The sequence below is a fragment of the Rhipicephalus microplus genome, chromosome 9 (genome assembly GCF_043290135.1).
Source record: "Rhipicephalus microplus isolate Deutch F79 chromosome 9, USDA_Rmic, whole genome shotgun sequence".
Taxonomy (NCBI): Eukaryota; Metazoa; Arthropoda; class Arachnida; order Ixodida; family Ixodidae; genus Rhipicephalus; species Rhipicephalus microplus.
The window spans coordinates 82615019-82641865 of NC_134708.1; the positions used below are offsets into that span (position 1 = coordinate 82615019).

The window sequence follows — 26847 nt, forward strand, 5'->3', positions numbered from 1 at the left end:
AAAAAGGTAACGCGTTACCGGTAACAACGTTACTTCTAACGCGTTACTACCAGCACTGCATTTTTTACAAGTATGCCGCAGTCAATGCATTCTATTCGCTGACAAGCAGCTCGCACAGCTTGCGGAGAGAGAGAGAAAAAAAATCGCCGCTGCGTACATATGCACGCACACCGCGATTAAAGTGCGGCCACGTGTAGCCCCATCTCGGGGCGATAAACTTTGCTAACCACTGCTATAATTAAGTACCTCCAGCAACGAACGGCAGTAAACAACATGGCAGCGTACACGTTGGACGCAGTGCGGCAACTCTTGCAGCGTGTCGTAAGCAGCGGGACGTTCACGAGGCACTTGGAAGCGGTGAATACATTTGCGCATTTTACGCTTTTACCTTTCTAGTTGATGTGGCCTGAACATGGTGAAAAAATTGGGGGCTGCTTAAGCTTCGCCTTTAAGAGACGCGATAGTGATATCTTGTCCATGGTGGGAACTTCAACCACTTAGTGAACACTTTTTATTATATGATGTCACTCGAGAAGTAAATTGTGAATTGTTACGATGTAATCGGTAAAGTTGAGAGTGGCTTGTGTCAGTGAATGCTTCACGTATGGCTGGATTATGTGAAACGGATAGCATACTTTAAACGACGAATAAATATGCGCGTGAAATCTTTTTGAGCTTGCTATAGGCACCTACTACGTGGATACGTATACAGTAACGTGTGTGCATTTCACATTGGATAGCCGGCTTTAAACCACGTGAAGTGGTTATCATAATTACATGTTTTGAAGCCCGAGCGCCTATACCACGCTACATTACTGCGATATTAGACGTTGTATTGTGGGGCCTGTGTGAAGGACGCGTTTCTGTTCTCGACAGGTCCGCGTCGTTTCGGCGGCGGATGGAAAATGCACCGCGGAACTCACGGTCAACGAGAACATCGTCAATAACCTTGGAACTATGCAGGGGAGTTTCTCGGCCAGCATAGTCGACGTGGTCAGCACATTTGCGCTCCTCACGCTACGCGGCGTGGCCAACGTCAGCGTCGACATGAACATGAGGTAAACTTTGGACGATTTGCGTGTAGCGAACCGTGACATGCCAGATTGGGTCGGCACGCAATAGGCGAGCATTCAGGGTCGTGGCGAAATACTGCTTGGTGCGCCGGGCCTCTAGAAGAGAAAAAGAACAACAAGAGAGAAGGCAGACAGGTTAACCAGGCACATGCCTGGTTAGCTGCCCTACGACGGAGGAAAAGGGGGCACAAAGATGAGAGAGAGAGAGGGAGAGAGAGAAAACAAAAGGGAAAGGGAGGAGAAAATTGTCAGTACATGGGCTGACGCGTATGCTGCCTTGGTATTATGTGCCAATCAAAGGCGTTCACACGTAAGCCTATTGTCCTTAGAAAGCGGAAGAGGACTTTGCCTCTAGAAATTTTAAACTACATGACATAACTAGCATTAAATTTCAACGTCCCAGCACTACTCCCCACGAAATGCGAATGTCCGTGTATGGTTATTCCAAAACAAACGTCTCGGCCCAAAATTCGACCACCGGGGATTCCATTGGCATAAAATTGAGCTGGAAGGTCACTATGCGCGAGTGAGTTCAATGAAGTATTGTCGTTAAAAAAAAAGATGTCCTCGCATGACCACCCTTTGAATGTTAAGACGAGGAGGAAAAGTTAGGTAAGAATGAACTGTGCGTATTGAACGTTGATACTGGGTACCCCAGCAGCACATTTCTGCTTTCAAGCATACTAGTGTCATCGTTCTTTCACGTGAAGCCACAAGTCAAGCCTTATATTAATTTTCGCATTTAACTAGGCCTTGCAAAGAAGAAAAATAAAACACGCGCATTGAGGCAACTTTTTGTAGAAACAACAGCATTGCTTCAGTCGCAAAATTTTCGAGCTCTTTTACAAGTCAAAATAGTACCTTCCAAAAATATTTTCAACCTATATGCACACAAACTTTAAGAGAAAAAGAAACGGTTGCAAAGTTGACAAAAATGACTTTTTCGGGGTGTTCACTCGTAAATTAGGCATCAAGGCCATTGCGATAAAAAATATTACAGGATTTATTATATGCTTGAGCGTATCTTCTTGCACAGTTCGGCGAACTCATCTCATGAGTCCATTCGCTCAGACTCAGATGAAGGCGTGAGTCCTATTGAAGAAATTTCCCGTCAGGATGAGTCCGAGTGAGTTCCGCTGAGGAAAATTCTGGTGGCTCTGAGTTCTAGTAAGTCCAAAGCACACAATATGCATCTTGAGTGAGTCTCACCGAGTTCCACTTGCTTTTGGCGACCTATCGTCTTATCTAGTCATCTTCAGCAGTACTATCAGCCTTACTTGGATTCCCGTTTACACTCACATTTACTCACATGTATTCCCGATAGTATCACTATTCATTAATCAGATGCGTGAAATACGTTGGGGGAGGAGGGTGCCTTGATCTCCCAGCGCGAACACTTCCAGGGAATTTCTCGATTATTATATTTTGTGCTGTTATCTCTTCCGAGAAAAATTGTTTTACTGCTGTAAAAACACTCAAAACTCGTTTTCTAAGATACTAATGTCAAACGACACCAGAAAGAGCACTGATTGCGCTAGATATTGGTGTTTAAGCCTTCATTGACACCCCGGTCGAAGAAGCTAATTCTAGGCTGACGGACTCTATGAGTCGACTACCTCAGGCTCACTCAGCCTCAGATCAACCCGTGAGTCTGAGTTGGAGTGAGTAATGTTTTAGTGAGTCTGAGTTAGTTCGGCTTACGAAAATTTTCGTGAGTGTGAGTTCGAGTGAATTCAGCTCGGGAAATTTTTCGTGGGCCTGGGTCCGAGTGAGCCCAAAGGTCAGAATATATTTCATGAGTGAATCTGAGTGAGCTCCACAATAGAGTCTTGCCCGCCTATGTGCTCTCGTAAAGTGGAAACTTTTGTTGTTGTAAATGTTGTTAAAAGTGAAAAAACAAACAAAAATTTGTGATGATGTTCTCAACCATGGTGCACGGCGGGTTTACCCGGCCACATCGGAGGCCATGGTCACTCCCCTGCGTCGCATAATCAGCAATTCACGCCATCGTCCGAATAGACCAATTTGCAGCCAAATATGACCGCATTGAAGATATTTTGATGCCGTAAAACCGTAAGTACGGTTGCCAGAACCAAAAAAACCTGTTCAAATTAACAGGGGTTGAATTAACGCGTGTTTGCTTGAGTGTCGTCGCAACAAAACGTTCGAGACGTCGTGGTGAAGGCTTAGGACATCGCCACAATTACGCTAACTCTGCCTGTATATGCTGCGCGCATTCCGCCGCATACGGGAACCTTCAGCTCAGCAAACTTTTTTTCTATGTTCCATCATGTTGGACGGCTGCATTGCTCTTTCAACATTCAGAAACCACCTGCGCCGGCTATACAGTTAATGCAACTCTATGGCATCGCGAGCACTCGTTGAAATATTGTTTTCACTCTCGCCATTAATTGCGTACTATAGAGAAGAGTCAAACGCTGCACCGGGTATTTGACAGCTCCGTCAGAACGGAGTGCTGTTTGGGTCAGAAGACCACATTCGCGTCAACTTTGGTAACACACGTAGCGGAATGTATCAAGGTAGTAGACGCATGCGCACATGCTTCGGAAACGTCTTTCAATTGGGTGGGAAGTTTAAAACATTTATTTTTTATTAAGTGCGTTTAAGGACACCATAATTCCTGCCTACGGCCCCAACAACTCTTTTTTTTTACCCAGTGGTTTCTATCGAGAAGCTGTCGACAAAAATATCGTTATTGCAGTGTATTTGTCCGCGTAAAATCGATGGGCATGCGACCTAAATGTTCACGCACATGGAACGTCCACGCTTTACAGAAGAGTTTATCAAAGTTGTCACGCATGCGGCTAAGCACTTGACCTGACTTCTTACCTATCAGATTAACAGCTGTGTTTGAAAATTTTGAAAGTCCGATCTCACTGAAAACTTAATACCGGTGCTTTATGCATGGACACAACTGACGATAAAACATGTCAAGAGTGGACAAATGGTACAGCTTGAAAATATCTCCCTACTGAGATAGCACCGAGTGCAAACGGAAGGGCAGGATGGAGCCATTATTCAGGGGAGAGAAAAAACTCTGTCCGGGGGACATATGTAGGTCTAGGATTAGCAGATTAAGTGGCTGCATTCACTGCAGGGTAAATGCCTTTGCCGTGTTCCACCATTAAACCCTGTACAATGTTTTCTGCTGTCACGTTACACTCGCAATCTTCTCAATCTCACTTTTTCTTGGAATCCAGTCTAGTACTAATAATGATCAGGGGTTATCATTGCATTCGCGCTACATATCTACCCATGCCCATTTTTTTTTCAATTTTTCATACGCGTCGGTTCCTATAAAACCACTATTTCATCATTCGCCACATTTTCCTTTTGCCCACTTTTTTGAGCCTCCACGTTTCTACAACGTATGTAAGCCCCGGTAAGGTAATTGGTAAGGCACTGGTAACGAATGTAAGCACTAGTAAGGCACTGGTAATTGCATACTTACCTCCTGAGGAATTCTGATAGACTTCCTTTAAGGATCTTAATAATTTAACCCACGTACAATAAAATACAAAAGAAGCGCGCTTGCGATTCACACGCCACAGAAGTCTAAACCATCAAAGCGGTGCATATAATGCTGCTGCGCGTATTTGTCTGCAAAGGTTATATGGCAGGATAGGTAGTGGGTATATCTCACCAAAGTAAAAACGGAAGATTGGGAAACGCGAATGCTCCGAGGAAATTAGCCAATTCGTCCTCGGAAATAGAGTATCGAGGCACTGACTATAACACCTCACCTACGTCTTGACAACCCTCCAGATGCACGCACGCACGCACTTACATGTCTGGATAGCGCAGATCTATGGGTTTCTTCACCAAATGTTTTAGAAAAAAAATAAAACTGCAGTTGTTCGTGGTTTTATATTCAACACACTGCTTATGCTTATATTCTCGCCATCTGGTGTTCACACGGAAAAGAAAGGCAAACGCAATATTGACAGGCAAATGCAATATTTCTGGACTTTACAAAAGCCTTTGATAAGGTTTCGCATGACAAACTAATCTTAAAACTCAGCAAAAGTGAACTTCCGAAAATTTTGACCACATGACTTTGGAGCTTTTGACTAATCGATCCCAGTGTGTGGAAGTTAACGAGTGCCAGCCTGGCTATCTTCCGGTTGGCTCCGGGATCACTCAAGGGAGTGTATTGGGACCATTACTGTGTCTGCTGTACGTTAACAATATCGTTACTGTCAGTGATCCCAGCATTCGAATTAGATTGTTTGCAGACGACTGGGTGTTGTCCCATGAAATCACTTCACCCAACGATCAGCACCACCTTAAGTCTGCTCTTGCTAACCATTCCGAATGATGTAACTCATGGGCCATGAAACTTAGTATTGATAAGACAGTCTGTCTTCGTTTCTCTCGCGAAAAAGCTCCCCTTCCCTTTTGGCTAGGCTCATTACCACTGAATGAGGAAGAGCTCTACAAATACTGAGGTGCCACTCCTACTAATACCTTATCGTGAAATACACATATAGATAATATTTGTTTTTCCACACACCGCAAATTATACTTTTTAACACATAAGCTCAAACAGTCTCCTCCAGCTATAAAATCACTTGCTTATAACACAGTAATTAGGCCAAAACTTGATTACGCATGTGTTGTTTTCGACCCCTTTACTAAAACCCACAATAAGCATTCAGAGAATGTGCAAAGAAAAGCTGTCAGGCTTACTTACTCAACATTTTCTCCGTATGACTCACCCACTGAACTAATGCAGGCTAACATTCCATGCCTTGCACTAAGATGAAAAGCTGCCCGTTTCGGATTTCTTTACCTGCTTTGGAATCAGTAACTAGCCATTAGCCACTCACCTTATCTTTGATTGTCAACATCAAGACTTACTCGCCACTATCATCCTAATTCTTTTATACCTTATTTTACGAGAACCGGTTTATTTAAATTTTCTTTTCCTTACGCACCGTCACAGACTGGAATGATTCTTTGTAGCCTTCAAACACATTGGGATCAGTGAAAATTGGATTAACTATATTTGTGTTTGCTTCGTTTTGTTGTTGTTTATTCCCCCACTCTGCTTGGACCTGTATAAGGTCTGAAGTATTGAACAAAGAAATACAGGATGCATTAGATCAAGCAGTCAGAACGGGGGCGGAATACCTAAAGCCCACGGGGCTAAAATGCTCCTCACACAAATCGGAGCTACTATTATACCGAAAAAAAAAAGTGGAAAGACTAAAAGCTTACTGGCAACCACTCTCCGAATGCAAGATGAAATCATGCACCACCAAGGGGACGAAATCCCCAGAGTGGACGAGATTAGAGTCCTGGGATATTTTATCGACGCTAAAAAAGAGTACAACGCAGCACCTAAAAAGAATATTCTCAAATCAGAGAGCGTGCACAGAATAATCAAAAGAATCGCAGGAAAACACAAAGGAAAGAAGGAAGACAATATCGGCCGCTCGTCAACTGCTTTGTCCACAGTCATGTCATATATTCAGCAGCAACGTATGACTCGTCGCAAAGTCAAGCACAAAAGTTTTATATGTGGGGTTTAACGTCCCAAAACCACCATATGATTATGAGAGACGCCGTAGTGGAGGGCTCCGGAAATTTCGACCACCTGGGGTTCTTTAACGTGCACCCAAATCTGAACACACGGGCCAACAACATTTCCGCCTCCATTGGAAATGCAGCCACCACAGCCGGGATTCGAACCCGCGACATGCGGATCAGACGCCGAGTACCTTAGCCACTAGACCACCGCGGCGGGGCTCAAGCACAAAAGTTGGACGCTATCAGGAAAGTAGTCAAGAAAGAGTTTGGCCTAGCCATGCACACTAGTTCAAGCAGCCTGTGAGACCTGGGTATTTACAATACCCTAACTGAAATAGCCCAAGCACAAAGAACGTCACAAGTAATGCGACTTTCTTCAACTAAAACAGGCAAGGACATTCTTGATAGAATTATGATTAATCCCACAATAGCAACTGAAAGCTACGTTGAATTACAGGAACAGACCACAAATAATATAGTGACCACGTACAATGAAATCACTAAACACCTCTATTGGAGATTCTGGACAACAGAATTCATCCGCACCTCCACGCAACCTTAAACATAGCACAAGGCATAACACGTATTTAGACAACTACAAACAAAATCGTTCGTCGGTTCAAATCAGGGAGTGGTACGGAGCGGAAGAAATAGAAATTACGCACAAAGCCTGCAAGAAGCATGCGTGCACATCAGAACACAATCTCTGAGGCTGCGGTTCACTGGAAATCTTCGAGGTATAGCGCATCCAGGACGGGACAGAGAAGAAAACACAGAACACATACATAGCGCCGTGTATGTGTTCTGTGTTTTCTTCTCTGTCCCGTCCTGGAGGCGCTATACCTCGAACAACATGAATAACCAACAAGCCCACCGTGCAACCTTAGTTCCCTGGAGCCCGGTATTACTCGTGACCACTTCGAAAGGCTCACCAGATCACCGGCTTACGACGATCAAATCATGAAGGCCCAGTACGCCAACGACAGGGCCAGGATGCTCGACCGTTCCTGTTCCGCCCTGGAAATAGCAAGGCTGACGCATTCTCGTCATACACAATATAATCACTAAAGTTTTGAAGAAGTAGTTTATTTGACACGACGTCCTGTGTGTTCTAGACACTATACTAATACGAAGCGTAGGAAACACCAGCTTTGAGGAGCTTGCTCCTTTTGCTGGAGGGGTGTCTTTCGTCATAGAAACCATCGTGAGAGCGCGACATACAGATGCCAAAGAACACCTATACACTATCATTCAGATGCGTGCTTAGAAAAAAAAGTGGTTAACGATTTAGAGTACTAGATACTCTACTATGGGGGAGCATACAGCCATTCTGTAAGCATCTCCTAAACTGAAGTAGGTTCAGATAGAGAGGGGGGGAGGGGGTAAAATAAGTAGGTAACGATTTAGAGTACTTCGTACTCAACTATGGGAGAGACAGACAAGATGAATAGGCGTAAGTATCTCCTGAACTGAAGTAGGTTCAAATAGAGAGGGGGGGGCAGAAAAAGTAGGTAACGATTTAGAGTACTTCGTACTCAACTATGAGAGAGACAGACAAGATGAACAGGCGTAAGCATCTCCTGAACTACCTCGCCCTGTATAGCCTAAAATGTGAGTTCAATTATATATATATATATATATATATATATATATATATATATAGTTTTTCGTTGTTCTTGCACTGATCCTGCCTGTAAACTGTTCGTTACCTGTCTGTACCATTCCGATTCCTCCCTCCCTTACCCAATGCCCTGTTCTGGGGCCTGTAAGGTTTTTTTTTAATAAAGAATAAAGAATAAAGAACTGAAGTTGGTTCAAATAGAGAGGTGGGGGGGGGGTAGAAAAAGTAGGTAACGATTTAGAGTACTTCGTGCTCAACTATGAGAGAGACGTTTGAGAGAATTTTATTTCCGGATATATCTTACACGGCTTATGTGCACACAGAAAAATGGACAATGGTGATCAATGCGTATGTACAATGCAAGCTGTTCTACACAGCGAAAGAATTTATAGCGTATGCAGTGACGCACAATGCAAAAACTGTACAACAAAGACAGGTCATTCATGACATCGAGATGATTAAACCTAAACAGTAAGGCTATATGAACAAACAAGGAGAGGTCATTCACAGTGTAGGGTGATGTTTTTTCATTCACCTGTGAGGACAGTTTGCTCTCGCGCTCAAGAACAATATTGCACAAAAAGGACATGTTTCTAAAGAAGAAAAGAAAAATACACACTGTGATGTCACAGTGGTACAAGCTCTAGCCCACCTCCTCAATAGGGGAGGAAAAGCATATACACTCTGTTGTTATATACGATAATAAATCACGTAGACCAGCGTCGGAGGAAAACATCCTCTCCCAGCATGATTAGTTCTGCGTTAAGATGCATAAGTATTACGTTTCTGTGTGTTTAGCAAAAATGTTTAACGATTTCGAGTACTTCGTACTCAACTATGGAAGAGCATTCAGCAGTCCCTTAGCCGATGTGTGTTTAGAAAGAGTGGTTAACGGTACTCTACTATGGGAGGTAGGGGAAACATGTGTTTAGAAAAAGTGGTTAACGATTTAGAGTACTTAGTACTACTCTACTATGGGAGAGCTGAAAGCCGTCCCATGGTAAATCCGATGAAATGAATGGTGTGTTTAGAAAAAGTGGTTAACAATTTAGAGTACTGGGTACTCTACTATGGGAGAGCGTAAAGCCAAAGTGTAGCTAGAGTAAGGATATGCAGACAAGGTGAATGAGCGTAAACTGTGGGCGAGCGATATTGAAAAAAGATCCACACCTTTATATATCAACACCCTGCGCACAGGCACAGCCACAACAGTCCCGAAAATTTGAACCAGACGAGAAAGAAATTGAAATTCAGCCGTGTTCAGCGCGATGGAGGTTTAACTTACACCTTCTCCACCTGTCTTTTAAATGAAAAATGCTTTCAGCGTATCGCAGGCCGTTTTATCTCTGCTTCTGCCTTGGATTTTTGCACAGCGAAATCGAGGTTCACAATGCAGGCAAGTCAAGCAGTGGTCAACAAGGTGACACGTCTTCTTATTAATAAGATTTCTTTCGTGGCTCCTGAGTCGGCCATTGAGGCAACGCCCTGTCCAGCCGATGTAGACTTTGCCGCAGGACACGGGAATTTCGTACACGGCATTGTTGGCACACTTCACAAAACGTTTTAGGGGCGAAGCTTTCTATAACGTCTCCCGTTCATCCCTCGTAGCCGTTGTAGTGTGTAACAAGTATAACATTTTGACCTTCAAGGTCAAAATGTTATATTTGTTAATACAGGTCTGTTTTATTTGATTGGCTCTGACACACACCTCCTCGTGGTGCTCCCTGGGTAGCCGGTACTTCGGTGCCGGTGAGCTAAGTTGTGTCCAACCTGGCCCAAGATGGCCGCGCGGGTGTAACACGTTGCCCTTCCTTCTGAGCCCTAAGGAGCCTTAGGCTATCAGCCTATAAGGTCTCTCCACCCGCGGGAGCAACACGGACAGAGCACAGAAGAAATCAATCACTAGCGGTGCCGGTGAGAGATATCTTCTGTGCTTTGTTGAACAATAAAATATAATGCTCAATGTACATGCCAATAGCTGCTAAGGGGGATAAGAGACAAGAGCATTCGGCTTCTAGTTAACGTGCACGCTGCGATCCGCATTAGTAGCCATTGGCATGTACATTGAGCACTATCTCACAGGAAAAGGTTGCTACGTTATACTCGCTGGGCGTAACCTCCTTGGTTTTAGAAAAGTTTAGCAAGCGTTGGGCCGCAGTGCCATGAATACAGTGAACTAGTATATACCATGAACTCGAGGTGGTTAAAGGTGGGAAGTAGACCCGAAGCGCAAGCCGTAAGAAAGTGTGCGTGTGCCACCTCTCGTTTAGTCCTTGGAATGTCCACTGAATGGCGGTGTCTATATGGGGAATATATCATGAAAAGATGCGAGATGGTGGTACATGGAGTGTTGAATAGATGGACGAACGGACACACACAAACAGATGCATGGATGGACGCATGAACGGACGCAGGTTCGGATGCATGGATGAACGCACAGACGGACGCACGAACAGACGCCCGCACGGATGGGCGGATGGACGCATGGACGGTCACACAGACGGACGCATGGACGGACTAATGCTTCGCCCCACTCTCCAACATTCACTCCGTGGATATGCTGCCATTTTTTTCATGTTTTTTTTTAAGGCAGCCCCCCGTGTGATTCACACATGTGGTGCGCCGGCTCAGTTGAGCGAGCTTCTTCGGGGCCAAGACAACCAACGGAACGTTGAACCGACTAGCCACTTTTTTCAGGCTGTGTGTGACCTTGCACATGTACGGGACCGCAGCTTGCCTCTACAATTCCACCAGGGACTTAGCAGGATCGTTTGAGTCGCCGTGCTTCATCTTCTTGAGAAGCGTCTCAGCAACAGACACGATGACCGACCCAGGGAAACCACCCAGAATAAGCCTCTCCTATTGCAGATCATAACAATCTTGCACACTGTGGAGGCACGACTTCCGAAGCGCAAATCCTAAAAAGAGTGTTGCTATGCCTCTCTTTATGGTCTTAGAATAAGCCTATTTGTATGGGAAGCATCTCCTGCTGAGCACGTGGGTAGTATGCCCAGCACACGTGACAGTCATTAAACTTCAACTGCGGGTCCGAAAAGTGAAGCTTATCATCTTGTGGGCGTTCAGAAGTAAATAATAGTCCTTTTCCATTATTTTAGAAGTCTTCAAGGACACACTATAGTGCATACTCATATAGCTGGGTTGGGCCCTTCTTAGAAAGGATTAAAAAGTTGTCAACATAACTAAAAATCTTAAGGGCAATGCCATTGTTAGTGCAACTCAGATGGTAATGTATAGCGCGATCGAAGGATGTTGGAAATATATGGCACAACACAGGTGCGATACAAGAACCAATGCATAGACTGTCTTGCCAAGAACGTTAAAAGACTGTGCCTAGTGTTGCTAAAGACACTTTAGAAAGTGTGGTTAAGTTTTTTTATGGAGAATGACTTGTGTGTCTTGCAGGCAGATTAGGTTGACGGCTTTGTCGCATTACCAAAAACCGTGTTCAATGAAAAATCTGTGGAGGCTATCAAGGACTTCGTTCGCGTTAAAAAAAATAACACAGCATATAGGTGAAGTGAATGATGATGAGTGGGGCGAAGGGTCCATCAGTCCGTTCACGCTCCCGCCCATCTGTTCGTTCTTGCTTCCGTCCGCCCGTCCGTGCGTGCGTCCGTCCCTGCGTCCGTCCATGCATTCGTCCATGCGTCCATCGGTCTGTCCATCCGTCTGTTCATCTAGTGAACACTCCCAACTACCACCATCTCGCATCATTTCATCTCATATTCACCATATAGAAGTACCGCCATCCAGCGGACATTCTGAGGACTAAACGAGAGGTGGCTACCTACTACTACCACATCGACTACTACTTGATACATCGCGTTCATTAGTTCGTGCGTCAAACAGACAGACAGACAGACAGCGAATGGACGCGGCCAGCGGATGATTCACGGTTTGCTGATAAAACCCTCCAAAGCTTCGCCCAACTCATCATCATTCACTCCATGGATATGCTGTGATAGAGAGAGAGAGAGAGAGAGAGAGAGAGAGAGACAGAACTTTTATTTTGAAACCCAAGTACGGGTTGAGCTCTAGGGTGAAGTTATACTAGCCTGTGCAGTGTTTACTACATACATGCATACATACAGGTGACGACCGACCCACGCCTTAAGAAGCTTCGTCCTTAAAAGTTCTGTTGATGTTGTCCGTTTCCTTGAAGACAACAGTGACATTGGGTTTGTTTTTTCTGTGGACGTCGAAGAGCTCCTTTGCGTGGTGCCACTTCGTGAATTGTTCGCTGCAGGTAAACAGTGCATTGATGAAAATTGGGTTTTCGCTTTTCGAAATGCTGCGGGGATGTCGGTTGAAAACCTATTGGCGCTTTTAGAATTTTATCTTCAGTCCTCTTTCAACAAGTATGAAGACCAGATCTATCTTCGAAGGAAAGTATATGCATTGGTTCTTGTGTCGCACCTGTGTTGTGCCATATCACGCGTTGCAGTTTTTTGAGTGCCGACTATGCGCGTCGGCCGACAGCCCAATGTGTGTTTTACACAGACGGCGAGCCGCGCGATGTGCATATAACTGGTACAGCCCACCATCAAATGGCAACAAAAGGACGAATGTGTAGGGGAATGGCTGTCCAAGACAGCGGTTGGTATCGTGCTTGTGGGTTGGCGCAAGGGCCTGTGGCGTGGTTCTTCAACAAAAACAAAAAAAAATGGCAGCATATCCACGGAGTGATTGATATGGAGAGTGTGGCGAAGAATTCGTCCATCCATTCGTTCTTGCTTCCGTCCGTCCATGCGTACGTGAGTGTGACCGTCCATGCGTCCATCAGCCCGTCCGTGCGTGCGTCTGTTCGTGCGCCCGTCCCTGCGTTCGTCCATGCAGCCGCCCTTGCGTCCGTTCATGCGTCCATCCATGCATCTGTCTATGTGTCCGTTCGTCCATCAATTCAACACTCCAAGTACCACCTGGTACCACCATCTTGCATCTTTTCATCATATATTGCCTATATAGAAGCACCGCCACCCAGCGGACATTCCAAGGACTAAACGAGAGGTGGCACACGCACACTTTCTTACGGCTTGCGCTTCGGGTATACTTCCCACCTTTAACCACCTCGAGTTCATGGTATATACTAGTTCACTGTATTCATGGCACTGCGGCCGAACGCTCGCTAAACCTTTCGAAAACCAAGGAGGTTATGCCCAGCGAGTATGACGTAGCAAACTTTTTCAGTCAGATAGTGCTCAATGTACATGCCAATGGATGCTAATGGGAAATGAGAGGCGGAGAATTCGGCTTTTACTTTCTTACGGCTTGCGCTTCGTGGGGGGGCGCTGCAAGCGCGCGATGATGTAGGACGTGCTGCGTTTCGGCTCCGCTGATTTTCGGCTGGAACCACGGGCAACTTCACAGTACCCCGTCAAGACCAGCATCAATCGTTTCGGCAACTCACAGGCAATACGTGGATACCAGTGTCATCCAGGTGGGCCGGTTTTTGACAACTTTACGGCCGATCATCACCCGACCGCGTTGGCGACGCCGTTAAGCCAAACGGCGACGCCGACGCCCGGCGGCGTGGGACCGGCTTTCCGAGGCAACATGGACGCTACTCTCATGCAGCGTGGATACGACCCGCATGCCATGACGTGGGAAACGATTACGATTTCCGAAACGCCAAACTCTGCTTCTTCCCCGAGGTTTCAGAGCCAAGCTCTCAACGACGCGGTGGAACGCCACTCGCAAGCCAACACCAAGAAGGCGGCGTCCGCCGCTGCTTCGGCATCCGGCACGCCAGCTGACAAGACGCAGCCTCCCGCTTCGCGCGCTGTCGGACGCAAGGGCAAGTTTCTCACCAAATGAAAGCCTCGCCCGTTTCCGAAACCGAGTCCGGACGACTATGTAATAGTCGTAAAGCCACGAGAGTGCATCTCATTGCATGATGCTTTCTCAGAGAACTGGTACGGGACTGCGTTTAAGGCATACCTCGGGCCCAAGCGAGCTGAGACACTGACAGTTATTCCATCGAGAGAGCAAAATTTGATCGTGATTTACAGCCCGGACCCTGACACGGCGGACAAAATCATCGGGGACTTCGTGGTAAACATCGAGCACAGGCAGGTTCTGCTCAACGGGTACCTGCGACACGATGGTAGCAATGTCTGCCACGGAGTCATCGTAGTCCGCAACACAGATACGACGGAGACGCTCCGAGAGAGCGTACGCTGGAGGTCAGACACCATCGTCGAGGTGCGTAAATTTGGCACATCGAACAAGGCGCGTGTAACCTTCGCCGGCAAGGAGAAGCCACGCTTTGTTCACTACGACACAATGCTGATTCCCGTCAAACCCTACTACCGGACGATCCCGGCCTGCGGCAAGTGCGGTGTCGTCGGCCATCGGATGGACACTTGTCCCAACCCACGACCGGATACGTGTGGCCAGTGTGGACAGCAGGTTCCGCTTGTGGAGGAGGGGGTGCGGGCCCCTCATGAATGTGTACCCGTATGTTCTGTGTGCGGTGGAGCACACGCCACAAACTCTCGAGCATGTACGGCCAAGTACCGCAATTCCAAGGTGGCCGCACAACAGGGCGGAAAGTCCAAAAGGGCGTCCAAGAAACGACGCAAAGATCAGACTCCCAGTGAGCCACCACGCCGGGAAGTCGCCAAGATAGACAAGCCCGTTTCCCCTACTGGAGGAACCGAAAAGCAGCCGATGGCGCAACCATGCGGCGAAGCCGGGCCATGGGCCAACGCCGTCAAAAACGGAAAGCAGGTGGGTGGTACGGGTAGAGCTGCCTCCTCATCCCCCCCTATCATCCCCTCTTCATCGCGTAACGCCGACCAAAATATTATTGCCAAACTTCAGGCACAAATCGAAGCGTTACAGAAAAGACTAGCGGTAGCCGAGGCCAAACAGACCCAACTAGTCTCCCCTCCTCCTCCCCCCGCAGATGAGGTAATGGAGAGTGAGACCGGGGCGGGGGCGGCAGACGCGGTTGCCGCACTCGAGGCTCGTGTGAACACCCTTGAGGTCCGTATGGACAGGCGTATAACTGTCCTCGAAACCCAAATCTCAGCGGCTGTAAATGCCGCCATTGCTAAAATCACAGACAATATCCCTACCCTGATAGCCCAACAAGTTGCTCGTTTCACCAAACGAGCCGGCCCAATTAAGGACGTGTCTGGCCGGTACCTTAAAACGCTTCGACGACAGATCGAATTTGAGGATGATGACAGCTGCTCCGCCTCCGGAATTGAGGACACCCCCCTCCCCGCGAGTGCTGGCTCGGGAGCACCGCCGCCGCAATCGCTCGTTAACTCCACTGACCATGGCGGGCACCCTTAGAATTCGGAAGTCCCCACGATCGAATACGGCCACTCCCATCCAAATCACCCAGTGGAATTGTCGGGGCTTTAAGGCTCACACTAAGCGCGCCAACCTCCGGCTTTTCCTCGCAGCATTTCAAAACCTTCCTGCTGTGGTAGCCCTCCAGGAGCCAGGGAGTGCTGCCACACTCACAAACTATACTACGTTTCAGCAGGACCCTTTATCTTGCATCTGCGTGCACAAAAGTTATACGGCCAACCTAGTTGATCTCGACCTTAAGCCAGCTTTCTCGTACGTGATGGTGACACTTCTTCCGCTGCGTAAACAGGACCCGCCACTGCACGTGCTAAACATTTATTGCTCACCGAAACTAAGCAACATTACATTCGCAGACCTTTTTAGCCGCGCCTTAAGGGCTGCAAGCAGGGACCCTCTGGTGATCGTGGGTGATTTTAATGCCCCCAGCACACTCTGGGGGTATGCACGTGAAGAGAAACGTGGACGTAAATTAGCGGAACTTATGTCCACGCTGGGCCTAACTCTTCACACCGACCCTGCCTACCCAACTCGCGTGGGTAACTCCGTGACCCGGGACACATGTCCGGACCTTACCCTCACAAAAAACATTCAGTATGCGGATTGGGTCAACACTGAAGAGACCCTCGGCAGCGACCACTGCATACTCAACACTACCATTTGCACCTATTCTTTGGCAAGACCCTACGGAGAGGCAAAATTACCCGATTACACGAAGTTTCGGCAAATATACGCCAATTCGACACCCATTGAGGAGCAAGGATACCATGCTTGGTCCCAGCAACTGGTTTCCTCATTACGCTCCACAGAAACACAAATTAAACTCTCCGAGGCGACTCCGGCGGTGGATAACCATCTACTTCACCTCTGAGAGGCCCGGCACAGCCTCGTCCGCCGATGGCGCCGGCAAAAACACAACCGAAAGCTCAAAATTCGCATCGCTGAGCTCACCCAGCGAGCAGCAGAGTACGCGGCCCAGCTCGCTGACTCTAACTGGGTGGACCGTTGCAACACGGCCGCTCGACAAATGTCCAGCCGGAGTACCTGGCGCCTCTTCCGCGCCTTGATTGATCCGACGCAAACTCGAACAGAGACACAAAAGCATCTGCAACGAGCATTTCACAGCTTCGACGGAGACACAGCCAAATTGGCATGTAAACTCCGAGACCAATATCTATGCACACAGCAGGACTCCCGAGGGCCGGCGTACTCGTATGCAGGTACCGAGAACGCGGAGCTGGATCAACTGTTCCAGTTACACGACCTGAAGGCAGCCCTAGCAAAAATGAGGCGAGGAACGGCGCCGGGAAGGGATAAAATCACCGTGAAATTACTTGCCAATCTTCCTGACTCGGCCTACACCATGCTCCTTGCCTACATAAATTCCATTTGGATCGGTAAAACAAGCCTACCAATTGAGTGGAAGACCGCCCTGGTCACCTTCATGCCCAAAGCGGGCAAAGCCATTAACACGGACAACCTCCGCCCCATCTCCCTTACTTCTTGTGTGGGAAAATTAATGGAGACGATGGTGCGCGACAGGTTGTGCGCGTTCCTGGAGACCAAAAATGCATTTGCAGACACCATGTTCGGGTTCCGCCCACACCGGTCCGCGCAAGATGTCTTGCTTCAGCTCGACCATGAGATCCTCGATCCAGTCGAGTATCCCCTGGATGACAAAGTTGTGCTCGCTTTGGATCTGAAGGGGGCCTTTGATAACGTGACCCACGAAATTATTCTAACACATCTCTCACAGGTGGATTACGGCCAAAACACTTTCAACTATATTAAACAATTCCTCACTGACCGACAATCATACATTCGGATTCAGGACATTGAACACGGCCCTTACCGATTAGGCACGAGAGGGACTCCGCAGGGAGCGGTCCTCTCGCCCCTCCTATTCAATGTGGCAATGATGAGACTCCCCGCTCAGCTGGCGAAAGTCGAAGGCATACAGCATGCGCTGTACGCCGACGACATCACCATATGGGCGTCACACGGCTCGACAGGAGACATGGAGGCAAGCCTGCAGCAAGCGGCAGACATCGTGGATGACTATGCCCGTCGCTGCGGCCTTCAGTGCTCCCCGTCCAAATCGGAATTCGTGCACATACGCCCCTCACCAAAGTGCACCACAAAAATCGACCTCTCCCTTCACAGTGGACCAATACCCGAACGCGATGAGATTAGAGTACTGGGGCTTTTTATACACAAAAATCGCAGAGCAGACACAACATTGGCCAAATTGCGTAAGGTGGGGGACCAGGTGGGCCGGATGGTCCACCGGGTTTCCAACAAGCGCGGGGGTTTACGATGCAAAGATGCCTTGCGGCTGGCACATGCATTCGTAACCAGCCGAGTCCTGTACTCGGCTCCATACCTCCACCTACGCAAATCCGACGAGAATGCACTCGAAGTCATTCTCCGCAAAATCTACAAGCGCGCCCTCGATCTTCCTGTCAGCACCTCTAACCAGCGCCTTTTGGGCTTGGGAATGGTGAACACCTTCAAGGAGCTGAGAGAGGCGCACTTGACAAACCAATATACTAGACTCTCTAAAACACCGTCGGGTCGCCGCCTCCTTACCCGGCTACACATCAATCAGTCAATACACACGGAAGAGCGCGTACGGATTCCAGAAGTTTGGCGATACTCCTTGCACGTGCGCCCTCTTCCGGCTAACATGACCCGAGACGACTACAGTGGCCGACGCCTCGCGCGGGCGGAAGCCTTGGCTCGACACTACGGCCACAAATTCGGAGTATTCTACGTGGACGCCTCCGGCCCGCACCACGGTGGTTGGTACACGGCTGCGGTCGTCCACCAAAACGCCGTTATAAACGGACTCACATTCCGTGCACATAACATTACGCACGCGGAGGAGATCGCCATCGCACTAGCCGCCGCAGATCAGGACTCGAGGGTCATCATCACCGACTCAAGGGGTGCCTGTCGCAATATTGAACAGGGATAGATTCCGTACCGTGCTTAAAAATTTTGCATGACAGCAGCTACCTAGGTTCCCCCGCGCACCGAACGATCATATGGGCTCCGGCTCACACGGGCCTCGATGGTAATGAGACGGCCGATGCCGCCGCCCACGCGCTCACTCTCCGGGCACCATCCTCGTCCCCTACCGATCCGGAACTGGAACCCAATCCCGCCTACACCTTTAAGGAGGTCACACAATTTTACCAATCCGGCCATAACGTCTATCCGAAACCCTGTAAGGGCCTCACGAAGGCGGAGGAGCGAATCCTCCTTCGCCTTTATACTAAAACTCTATTGTGCCCGGCAATCATGAAACACTTTGACCCCGCTTGTACGGGTAAGTGCCCGCATTGTGAGGAAAATTCCTCTGACATTTTCCACATGGTGTGGGCATGCCAAAAAACCCCAAACCTTACCCCACTACCCAACCCTTCGCGGGAGGACTGGGAGGCAGCCCTGCTCGGCTGCTCTGACCTGACGGCCCAACGGGCCCTGGTCGAGCGTGCCCGGGCCGCGGCCAACGCCAATGGGCTCCCGTAAGAGGGAGCTCACCTAGTGTTTGTACTGGGCGGCCCTTTAAGGACCGTTCCCACCCTCCCTGTAAATAACATCTGTGAATAAATGTTTTTCAGCAGCAGTTGCGCTTCGTATCTACTTCCCATTTTTAACCACCCCGAGTTCATTCATGGTATATACAAGTTCATTGTATTCATGGCACTGCGGCTCAACGCTCGCTAAACCTTTCTAAAGCTAAGGAGGTTACACCCAGCGAGTACAACGTAGCTACCCTTTCTTGTCAGATAGTGCTCAATGTACATGCCAATGGCTGCTAATGGTGATCGCAGCCTGCACGTTAACTAAAAGCCGAATGCTCCTGTCTCTCATTCCCCATTAGCAGCCATTGACATGTACATTGAGCACTATTTTTTATTGTTCAACAACGCACAGAAGAAGTCTCTCACCGGCACCACCTTAGAGGTCGAAATGTTATACTTGTTACATACTATGGGGGACGAACGGGTGCCGTTATAAGGAGCTTCGCCCCTAAAAAATCATCGTTATATAACGTGTATATATATGCAATCAAACCACAACTACTCTCGTGTAACGTCTTTATATGTATTATGATGATTGAGTATATGTTCAGAGGATTCACGGTTTACCGAATTTGGCCTCTAGAGCAAGCTCCTTAATCATCGTTCACTTCGTGGATATGCGGGAATTTTCGTTCGTAGCGTTGCAGTGTGAGCGCAGCGTAACTGGCACTGCGGTCTTTAGAATTACGTATCTATGCATTTTCCGAACAAAGAAACACACTGCCTTATACTTAGGTATTGTTGTTCCACCTGTGCGTAATATTTTCTTTTTAATTGATTGATATCTGGCGTTTAAAATCCCAAAACCACCGTATGATTCTGAGATACGCTTGCTTTTTGATTGACAATAAGTATGAACACAGCCAGAAGGTCAAGAAAGGTGGGCTTTGAGCACGGGGCCAAAATTTTGCCGCGTGCTCAATTGTTCGACAGACAGACAGACAGACAGACAGACAGACAGACAGACAGACAGACAGACAGACAGACAGACAGACAGACAGACAGACAGACAGACAGACATTTCCGCGTTGAAGCGGCCCAAGAAAGACTATCGTCTTTAAATCTCCAAGGCACCTGGCCAGGGATTCAAACCATGGGTACCCCTCGCTCCACAGGGCGCTACATTAGACCATTCATTCACACGACATGCATGTGCCGGCAAGCTATTTATTCATAACGGCAAGCTGTTCATAGACGCATTAACCATTGGCGATACGACGATCTACCTGGAGCTTGAGCGTGTCAATGTGCTTTTATTTGCGTGTGAAGTGTCGTAAGTCTGTTAAACTTTTTAAATGTGGAGAATTTTCAGTCGCGCGATGTCACGCGTCGTGCGTCGGTGGCGATGTCGACACCCCCACTGCGCATGCTCGCGCCTCGCGTCTCGTTGCGCATGCTTGCATCTCGTGCCCGCCTCCCTCTCTCTCGCCTCGCAAGGCCGACGCAGGCAGCGTCTGCTAGTAAAAACCGACTGCTCGAGCTGCATGCACAACCATTGACTGGTCACCTCGTATATGTATGCACGGGATCGCACATCAGCGTCCCACCACTCGTTGAAGGCAACGCTTCTTCTTCATTCAATAAGTAAGAATAATAAAGGCCAAATAACAATACGCATTCCATAACCATACCCGTTTACCCAACATTTACGCAATGCCCCCCCTCCCCCCCCACTCGGCGACGCCTTTACTCGAGTTCCCCCCGTGGGAAGATGCGGGCGTCTTTTCTTTTTGGTATCATTTGTCCGAAATAACGGGTTTTCCTCGTAAACATGTAAAAATTTCTCACTTGATTTTCACGATATTATGGCTATCATGACGTGCTTCCGACTCTGACATCACGAGTTTTCATTGTGGCCAGCTCTTCGACACACGCAACCCACTCAGACATAGCGTTCGACATCGCATTTTGTGTAATTGAGGCATTGATTGGGGCCACGGCTAGATTTTAGCCTCGTGGCCTTTTAAAAATATTCCGGGTTCACACATTTATTTTAAGAGGCTGGATTTGTCTTGGATTGTCTTAGAAACCTCACAAGGAATATCGAAACTAACAACGACCCCCTAGCGCCATCCTCCCCTTTAGCTGCTTAGCATCCACAGCAACCGAAACCGGTGGCAGTTAACAAGATGGCAGCGTACACGTTGGACGGATTGCGGCAGCTCTTGCAGCGGGTCGTAAGAAGCGGGACGTTCACGAGGCACCTCGAAGCGGTGAATATATTTGCGCATTTTACGAGAGAGCTCTTCTATCTTCAAGATCATTCGGAAGGGTGTTCACCATGCTACCATAAACACGGGTCCATACGTATGCTTGGAGTTTTTGCTTGTATAATTAACGATTAATGAAGCGTTGCTCCATTGCTGCTTTCCTACTGCACTGCACTCACATTTCAGGCATGAAGTTCATGGCACATCAGCCTACAATAGGCACGACATACTATAGTGTCACCTTCGTACTGGTCATTCAGCCAGAACTTCGGCGTCCCTTTCTGTTCCTGACAGGTCCGCATCGTTTCGGCAGGGGAAGGAAAGTGCACCGCAGAGGTCACCGTCAACGACAACCTGCTCAATAACCTTGGAACCATGCAGGGGTGTTTCTCCGCCAGCCTCGTCGACGTGGTTAGCACATGCGCGCTCCTGACGCTACGCGACGTGCGTAACGTCAGCGTCGACATGAACTTGAGGTGATCCTCGACGATTTGCATATGACGACGCGCTAGCTCGTGTCGGGACGCACGCGAACATCCGCGAGTGTGGCAAGGGGCTACGCGGCTCACCGCGCAAGAGCCTGTGGACATTCCAACCACATAACATAACAAGTACGAAATTTCAACTAAATAAGTATACTGCTCCTTCCGTAAAGTGAATGCTCACAGCATGACATGCAAGTCATGATACGTCAACAATGTGATATATTAGGCCTGGTGGGTATTCAAATCCGCGATTGCTTAGACAGTGTAGAAGTGGGGTTCAAATTATACTTTCCGTCCTTCGCGCGAAAAAAAAAACAAAAAAACTAAGGGGCCCTTATAGGCTAAGACTAACCTCCGTATTTAGAAACGCTCCCTGACTTGAACTTGACTTGAAACCACCTTCAATGTAGCGTGATTGAAACGCGCCTGTGCGTTTGTGCTGCCTTGGCACCGCCTAAGGACAGCGTGATCGAAACGCGTTTGTGCTGCAATGAAGTCGGTGGCGAGTCAAGTTCAAGTCGAGCTGCGTTTCTGAATACGGTGGTGAGAATTGAGCGCGACAGCGATATCCGGTCGCTAATGGGTACTTCAAGCATTTAGTGCATAGTTATCGTTTTGTGATGTTACTCGAGAAGTTTAGATCGCGCATTACTGCGGTGTAATCGATAATGCTGAAAGTGAGTTGTGTCAGTGAAACTTTCGCATATGACTGCATTTTGTGGAAAGGGTAGCATCCTTTAAACCGTGAGCGATTACGCGCATGAAATATTTTTGAATCAGCTGGGCACCTCCTACATGGTCTTAAGGGAATGCGCGCACTAACGTCTGTGCGTTTTCTCATGGGCGGGCTGCTTTAAACCACTAGTTCATGATAATCATAACATAATTATCATGAAAATGCTATGTTCCCACGCCCGATGAAAATGTACGCTTGTACCACGCAATACTACTGTGATATTTCATGTTGTATTGCGAAGCCTGTATGAAGGACACATGCGTTCATGAGGCACAGACGTTATTTTGCCCTGTATTTTCAAGCAGAGGAAGTTATTTAAGTGTATCTCCAAGCAGACGCGTGGCTGAGTGGTAGAACATCTGCTCGCAGTGTTGCTTTAATGAGGCCACTAAACTCAAACGCCACTTAACAGCTTTTTGTTAATTAAGAGCTCATTAAAATGTATCACAAGACAATTGCATTGTTATCACCATATACGGTATCTCTCCTGCCAGTTAAGCTGCCTTGTTATCCCAATGTGGCTTTATATGCGTGTGTGTGTACGTCTGTTCGTCGTATAGAAAGACCTGTTGCACACAGGCCTGTAAGCAGATGTCAATCTAGATGTCTTAAGTGCACATCCTTGCAATTGTGTTCCCTTTTGATCACATTGAAGTTTGTCATGTTGCTTACCAGCAAGCTGACCAATGGCTCCATCACAAGTCATTCGAAATTAGTGATATAACTACACAAAGTAATAATTAAGTGTTTCAAGTTAGAATATCGCAGATGTGTGTAACGAAATAACAATATCGGTCACGAAAACCACCTCAAGACAGTCCGGGCCTTCTCTCTGATCTGATGGGCTCGTCTTTTTTGCGCAGCTACGTCGACAAGGCGGTGCTCGGGGACACTGTGCTCGTGGAGGCGACGACCACAAAGCTGGGCAGCAGCACGGCCTTCCTCACCGTTGACATCCGCAACAAGAAGACGGGCAGGCTGTTGGTGAAAGGCCTGCACACCAAGCACCTGCTCAACAACATGGACTTCTCCGGAAACAAGCTTGAAAGCGGCTCCACGTCGGCCGCCTCTTCCGAGACGTGATGCGTGGACTCATTCCCCAGTCCTGCTGTTCGTCGTGTTTTGTATTTTGACACAAGCGAAATAACTACGCCGTTGATTGGGACATAAATAGCGACTGTAGAGTCCATGTATTTGCCCAAGACGACTCGCAGGCGAGAGCTGTCTTCCTTTTTTCCTTCTCTCTCATTTGTGTTGACCGCCCAAGTCGTCGTGATCGTGCCTCTTTTTTTTTTTTTGCATGGGATATAAACTAGCAGCCAATTTCCCTGCAATAAGCAATACAGGACAAGCAGAAATGACAAAGTTTGTTGAGAATTGAAACTCGGTGTCACGTGACCTCAAGTGGCAACGTCACATATGACGTCGTTAATAAAGCGATAGGCTTCGCTACGTCTTATTAATCGACCATGAAGTCAATCAATCAATCAATGTTTCTTTATTAGCATCAGAAGTGTACATTGTAATTAAGTATGCAGGAGGAGGTTCCAAGGTAGTAAACCGAAGGCGGGACCTCCTATGTTATTACAATGAAAAAGCTAAAATATGAATATCGAAAGAGCAAGTCACGGAACATTTTGAACTTTTTTTTCTACAAACAAAGCAAGATATCAAAACTTAACAAAATCTAGCAGTTATACGTTTAATAGAGACTTTGAAAATCTCCTCTTAAAAACATGAATGTGCATTAAGTCTTTCACATCATGTGACAAAGAATTCCATAATGAAATTGATGAAAAAACAATGCTCATTTTTCCATAATTAGTGCGAACTTTACGTAATAACAGGTGATGGGCGACCGCGAATCTAGTATTATTGGAATTATCCAACAAGGTAATAGGAAAGATGTCGATAGTGAGGGTACGGTGGAAAATTTTGAAAAACAAAACACACACATTGTAAACGTACATTTGGGAGATCGGTAATACGTCAAGCTGGCGAAAAATCTCATGTGATGGCGCTTGACGTGAAGCGAAAGTTATGAGTCGAATTGCTTGTTTTTGCAATACCTTTAACGGCCAAATGTGCACCGAATATGAATCACCCCAAGATGTAATGCAATAACTGAGATGACTGTGTATGAATGCATAATACAATGCCTTAAAAGTTTTGATGTTAAGACACATTCGTGACTTGACCAATGCCCTGATACCGTACGAAATCTTTTTACAAACAGAATTGATATGTTGCTGAAATTTCAGATGTGTGTCCATTATAACTCCTAAAAATGACGTATGATCACTTAAAGGAATAACTACTGAGTTCACATTAAGGTAAGGAATAAATGATAGTTTTTGTTTGGTGAATAAAAAAGCATAAAACAGGTTTTGCAAGGATTAATCAACAATCTATTACAGTTTCACCAGTCAACAAGACAATTAAGGTCAGCTTGAAGTCTTGACACGAGAGTCGCTAAATCCAAGTGATGAGAAAAGAGAGTCGTGTCATCAGCGTAAAGTAAACAAGAAGAATAATTAAGGCAACGTGGTAAATCATTTATGAATAATAAAAATAATAATGGACCCAAAATTGAACCTTGCGGAACACCTCTTGTAATGGGGGGACTAGATGTAAAATTATCGACCGAGACCACCTGCAACCTATTAAGAAGAAAGCTCTGTAATAGCGTTAATGCAGGACCAGTTATGCCATAGTACTCGAGTTTGCGAAATAGGATGAAATGATCAATCCTGTCAAATGCTTTAGTAAAGTCGACGAAGACAGATCCTGCGATGTTACCATTATCAATGAATGATCTGATTTTGTCAGTGAAACAAGCAATTGCAGTATCAGTGGAAAGACCAGCCCTAAAACCAAACTGACAAGGAGAAAGTATGTTAAATTTGCTTAAATATTTAGATATTCTTATTTCAATTAGTTTTTCCAAAATTTTATCCAGGAAGGGAAGGACAGATATGGGCCTGTAGTTGCACATACTGAGGGTATCACCTTTTTTAAATACTGGCACTACCTTCGCAACTTTTAATTTATCCGGGAAAACACCGTTCTTCAAACAGCGGTTAAAAACGTGGCTTAATATAGGTGCTATAAGATATCTTACAAGTTTAATGTGCTTTGAATGAATGTTGTCTAACCCAGCTCCGGTAGTTTTTAATCCAGAAATAATTGAGGAAATTTCAGAAGCCCACGTAGGAAAAAGAAACATCGACTGAGGGCTGTGAGAAAACGGAGGTACATAGTCTGAGGAGAGGGGGACTGCAAGGCTAGTGGAAAACTGTACATTAAAGGCGTTGGCCACGTCACTGGCCGCAGTGAGAGTGACGTTGTCGACACGAATAGAGGTCACTTTTCTGCGCGACTGAGTGGAATTTAAAAATTCCTTTAAAAGCTGCCATTTTTTCCCCGAGTTATGTCCACAATTCTGCAGTTCCCGCTCGTAATAACTTTGTTTAGCCTTTCTCAAAAGTGTGGCCAATGTGCTGGAGTAAGTTTTATAGCGTGATTTCAAGCGTGAATTAAAAGGCTGACGTTTCGTCTTTTTATATAGGTTCTCTTTTTTGCGAAGAGATCGTATCAGTGATTGTGATAACCAAGGGCACCGTGGGGCGAAGTAGCGTCTGTTAGATGATTGCAATGTAGTTGAACGCTCAACTGCTGAATAAATAGCGTCGTAGAACCTGGTCAAGGCCTCTTCAGGATCATTCGCGGCATATACACTGGACCAATCTTCATCGGCAATGAGCATGCAGTACTTGCCTGAATCAAAGTGATACTTTTGACGTATTATTAATGCTACGAGTGATGACCTGTTCAAAATATAGGAATACAGGAAAGTGATCTGTGATGTCACTCTCAATGACACCAGCGTGACTGACGTCATCAATGTTTGTGAGGATGTGATCGATTGATGACCGTGAGCCGTTATCAGAACAGCGAGTTGGTACAGATATTAGCGATTTAAACCCAAAACTATGAAAACAAGTCTTATACTCGAGAGCAGAATGGTTAGAGGAATCTTGTAAATCAAAGTTCATATCGCCCATAATTATTATACTCTTGCGCTTAGCAGTAAGTTTATCAAGCAAGTGATGAAGCGCATTACAAAAAGCGGAGGGGTCACTGGAAGGGGATCGATAGACAGTAGCAAGAATAGTTTTTCGTTGATTCTGACAAAGACCCGGCAGATCGATTTCCAACCAAAGAGATTCACATTTCGC

General features: G+C 46.9%; 1 protein-coding gene across 3 annotated transcripts; it reads left to right on the plus strand.

Moving 5' to 3' along the window:
- Window positions 1–224: 224 nt before the first annotated feature.
- LOC142771967 (acyl-coenzyme A thioesterase 13-like) lies at window positions 225–26310 on the plus strand. Of its 3 annotated transcripts, XM_075873988.1 has the most exons (4): window positions 225–357; window positions 877–1058; window positions 21683–21864; window positions 23473–23782. In XM_075873988.1, the coding sequence occupies exons 1-3, from the start codon at window positions 274–276 to the stop codon at window positions 21819–21821; spliced, it is 405 nt and encodes a 134-aa protein (XP_075730103.1). In that variant the 5' UTR covers window positions 225–273; the 3' UTR covers window positions 21822–21864; window positions 23473–23782. The 3 variants fall into 3 exon arrangements, with proteins under 3 accessions (XP_075730103.1, XP_075730101.1, XP_075730102.1); XM_075873986.1 differs by lacking the exon at window positions 21683–21864 and having other exon boundaries at window positions 246–357; window positions 23473–26310; XM_075873987.1 differs by lacking the exons at window positions 225–357; window positions 877–1058 and adding an exon at window positions 21275–21391 and having other exon boundaries at window positions 23473–26310.
- The last annotated feature ends 537 nt before the right edge of the window (window positions 26311–26847 follow it).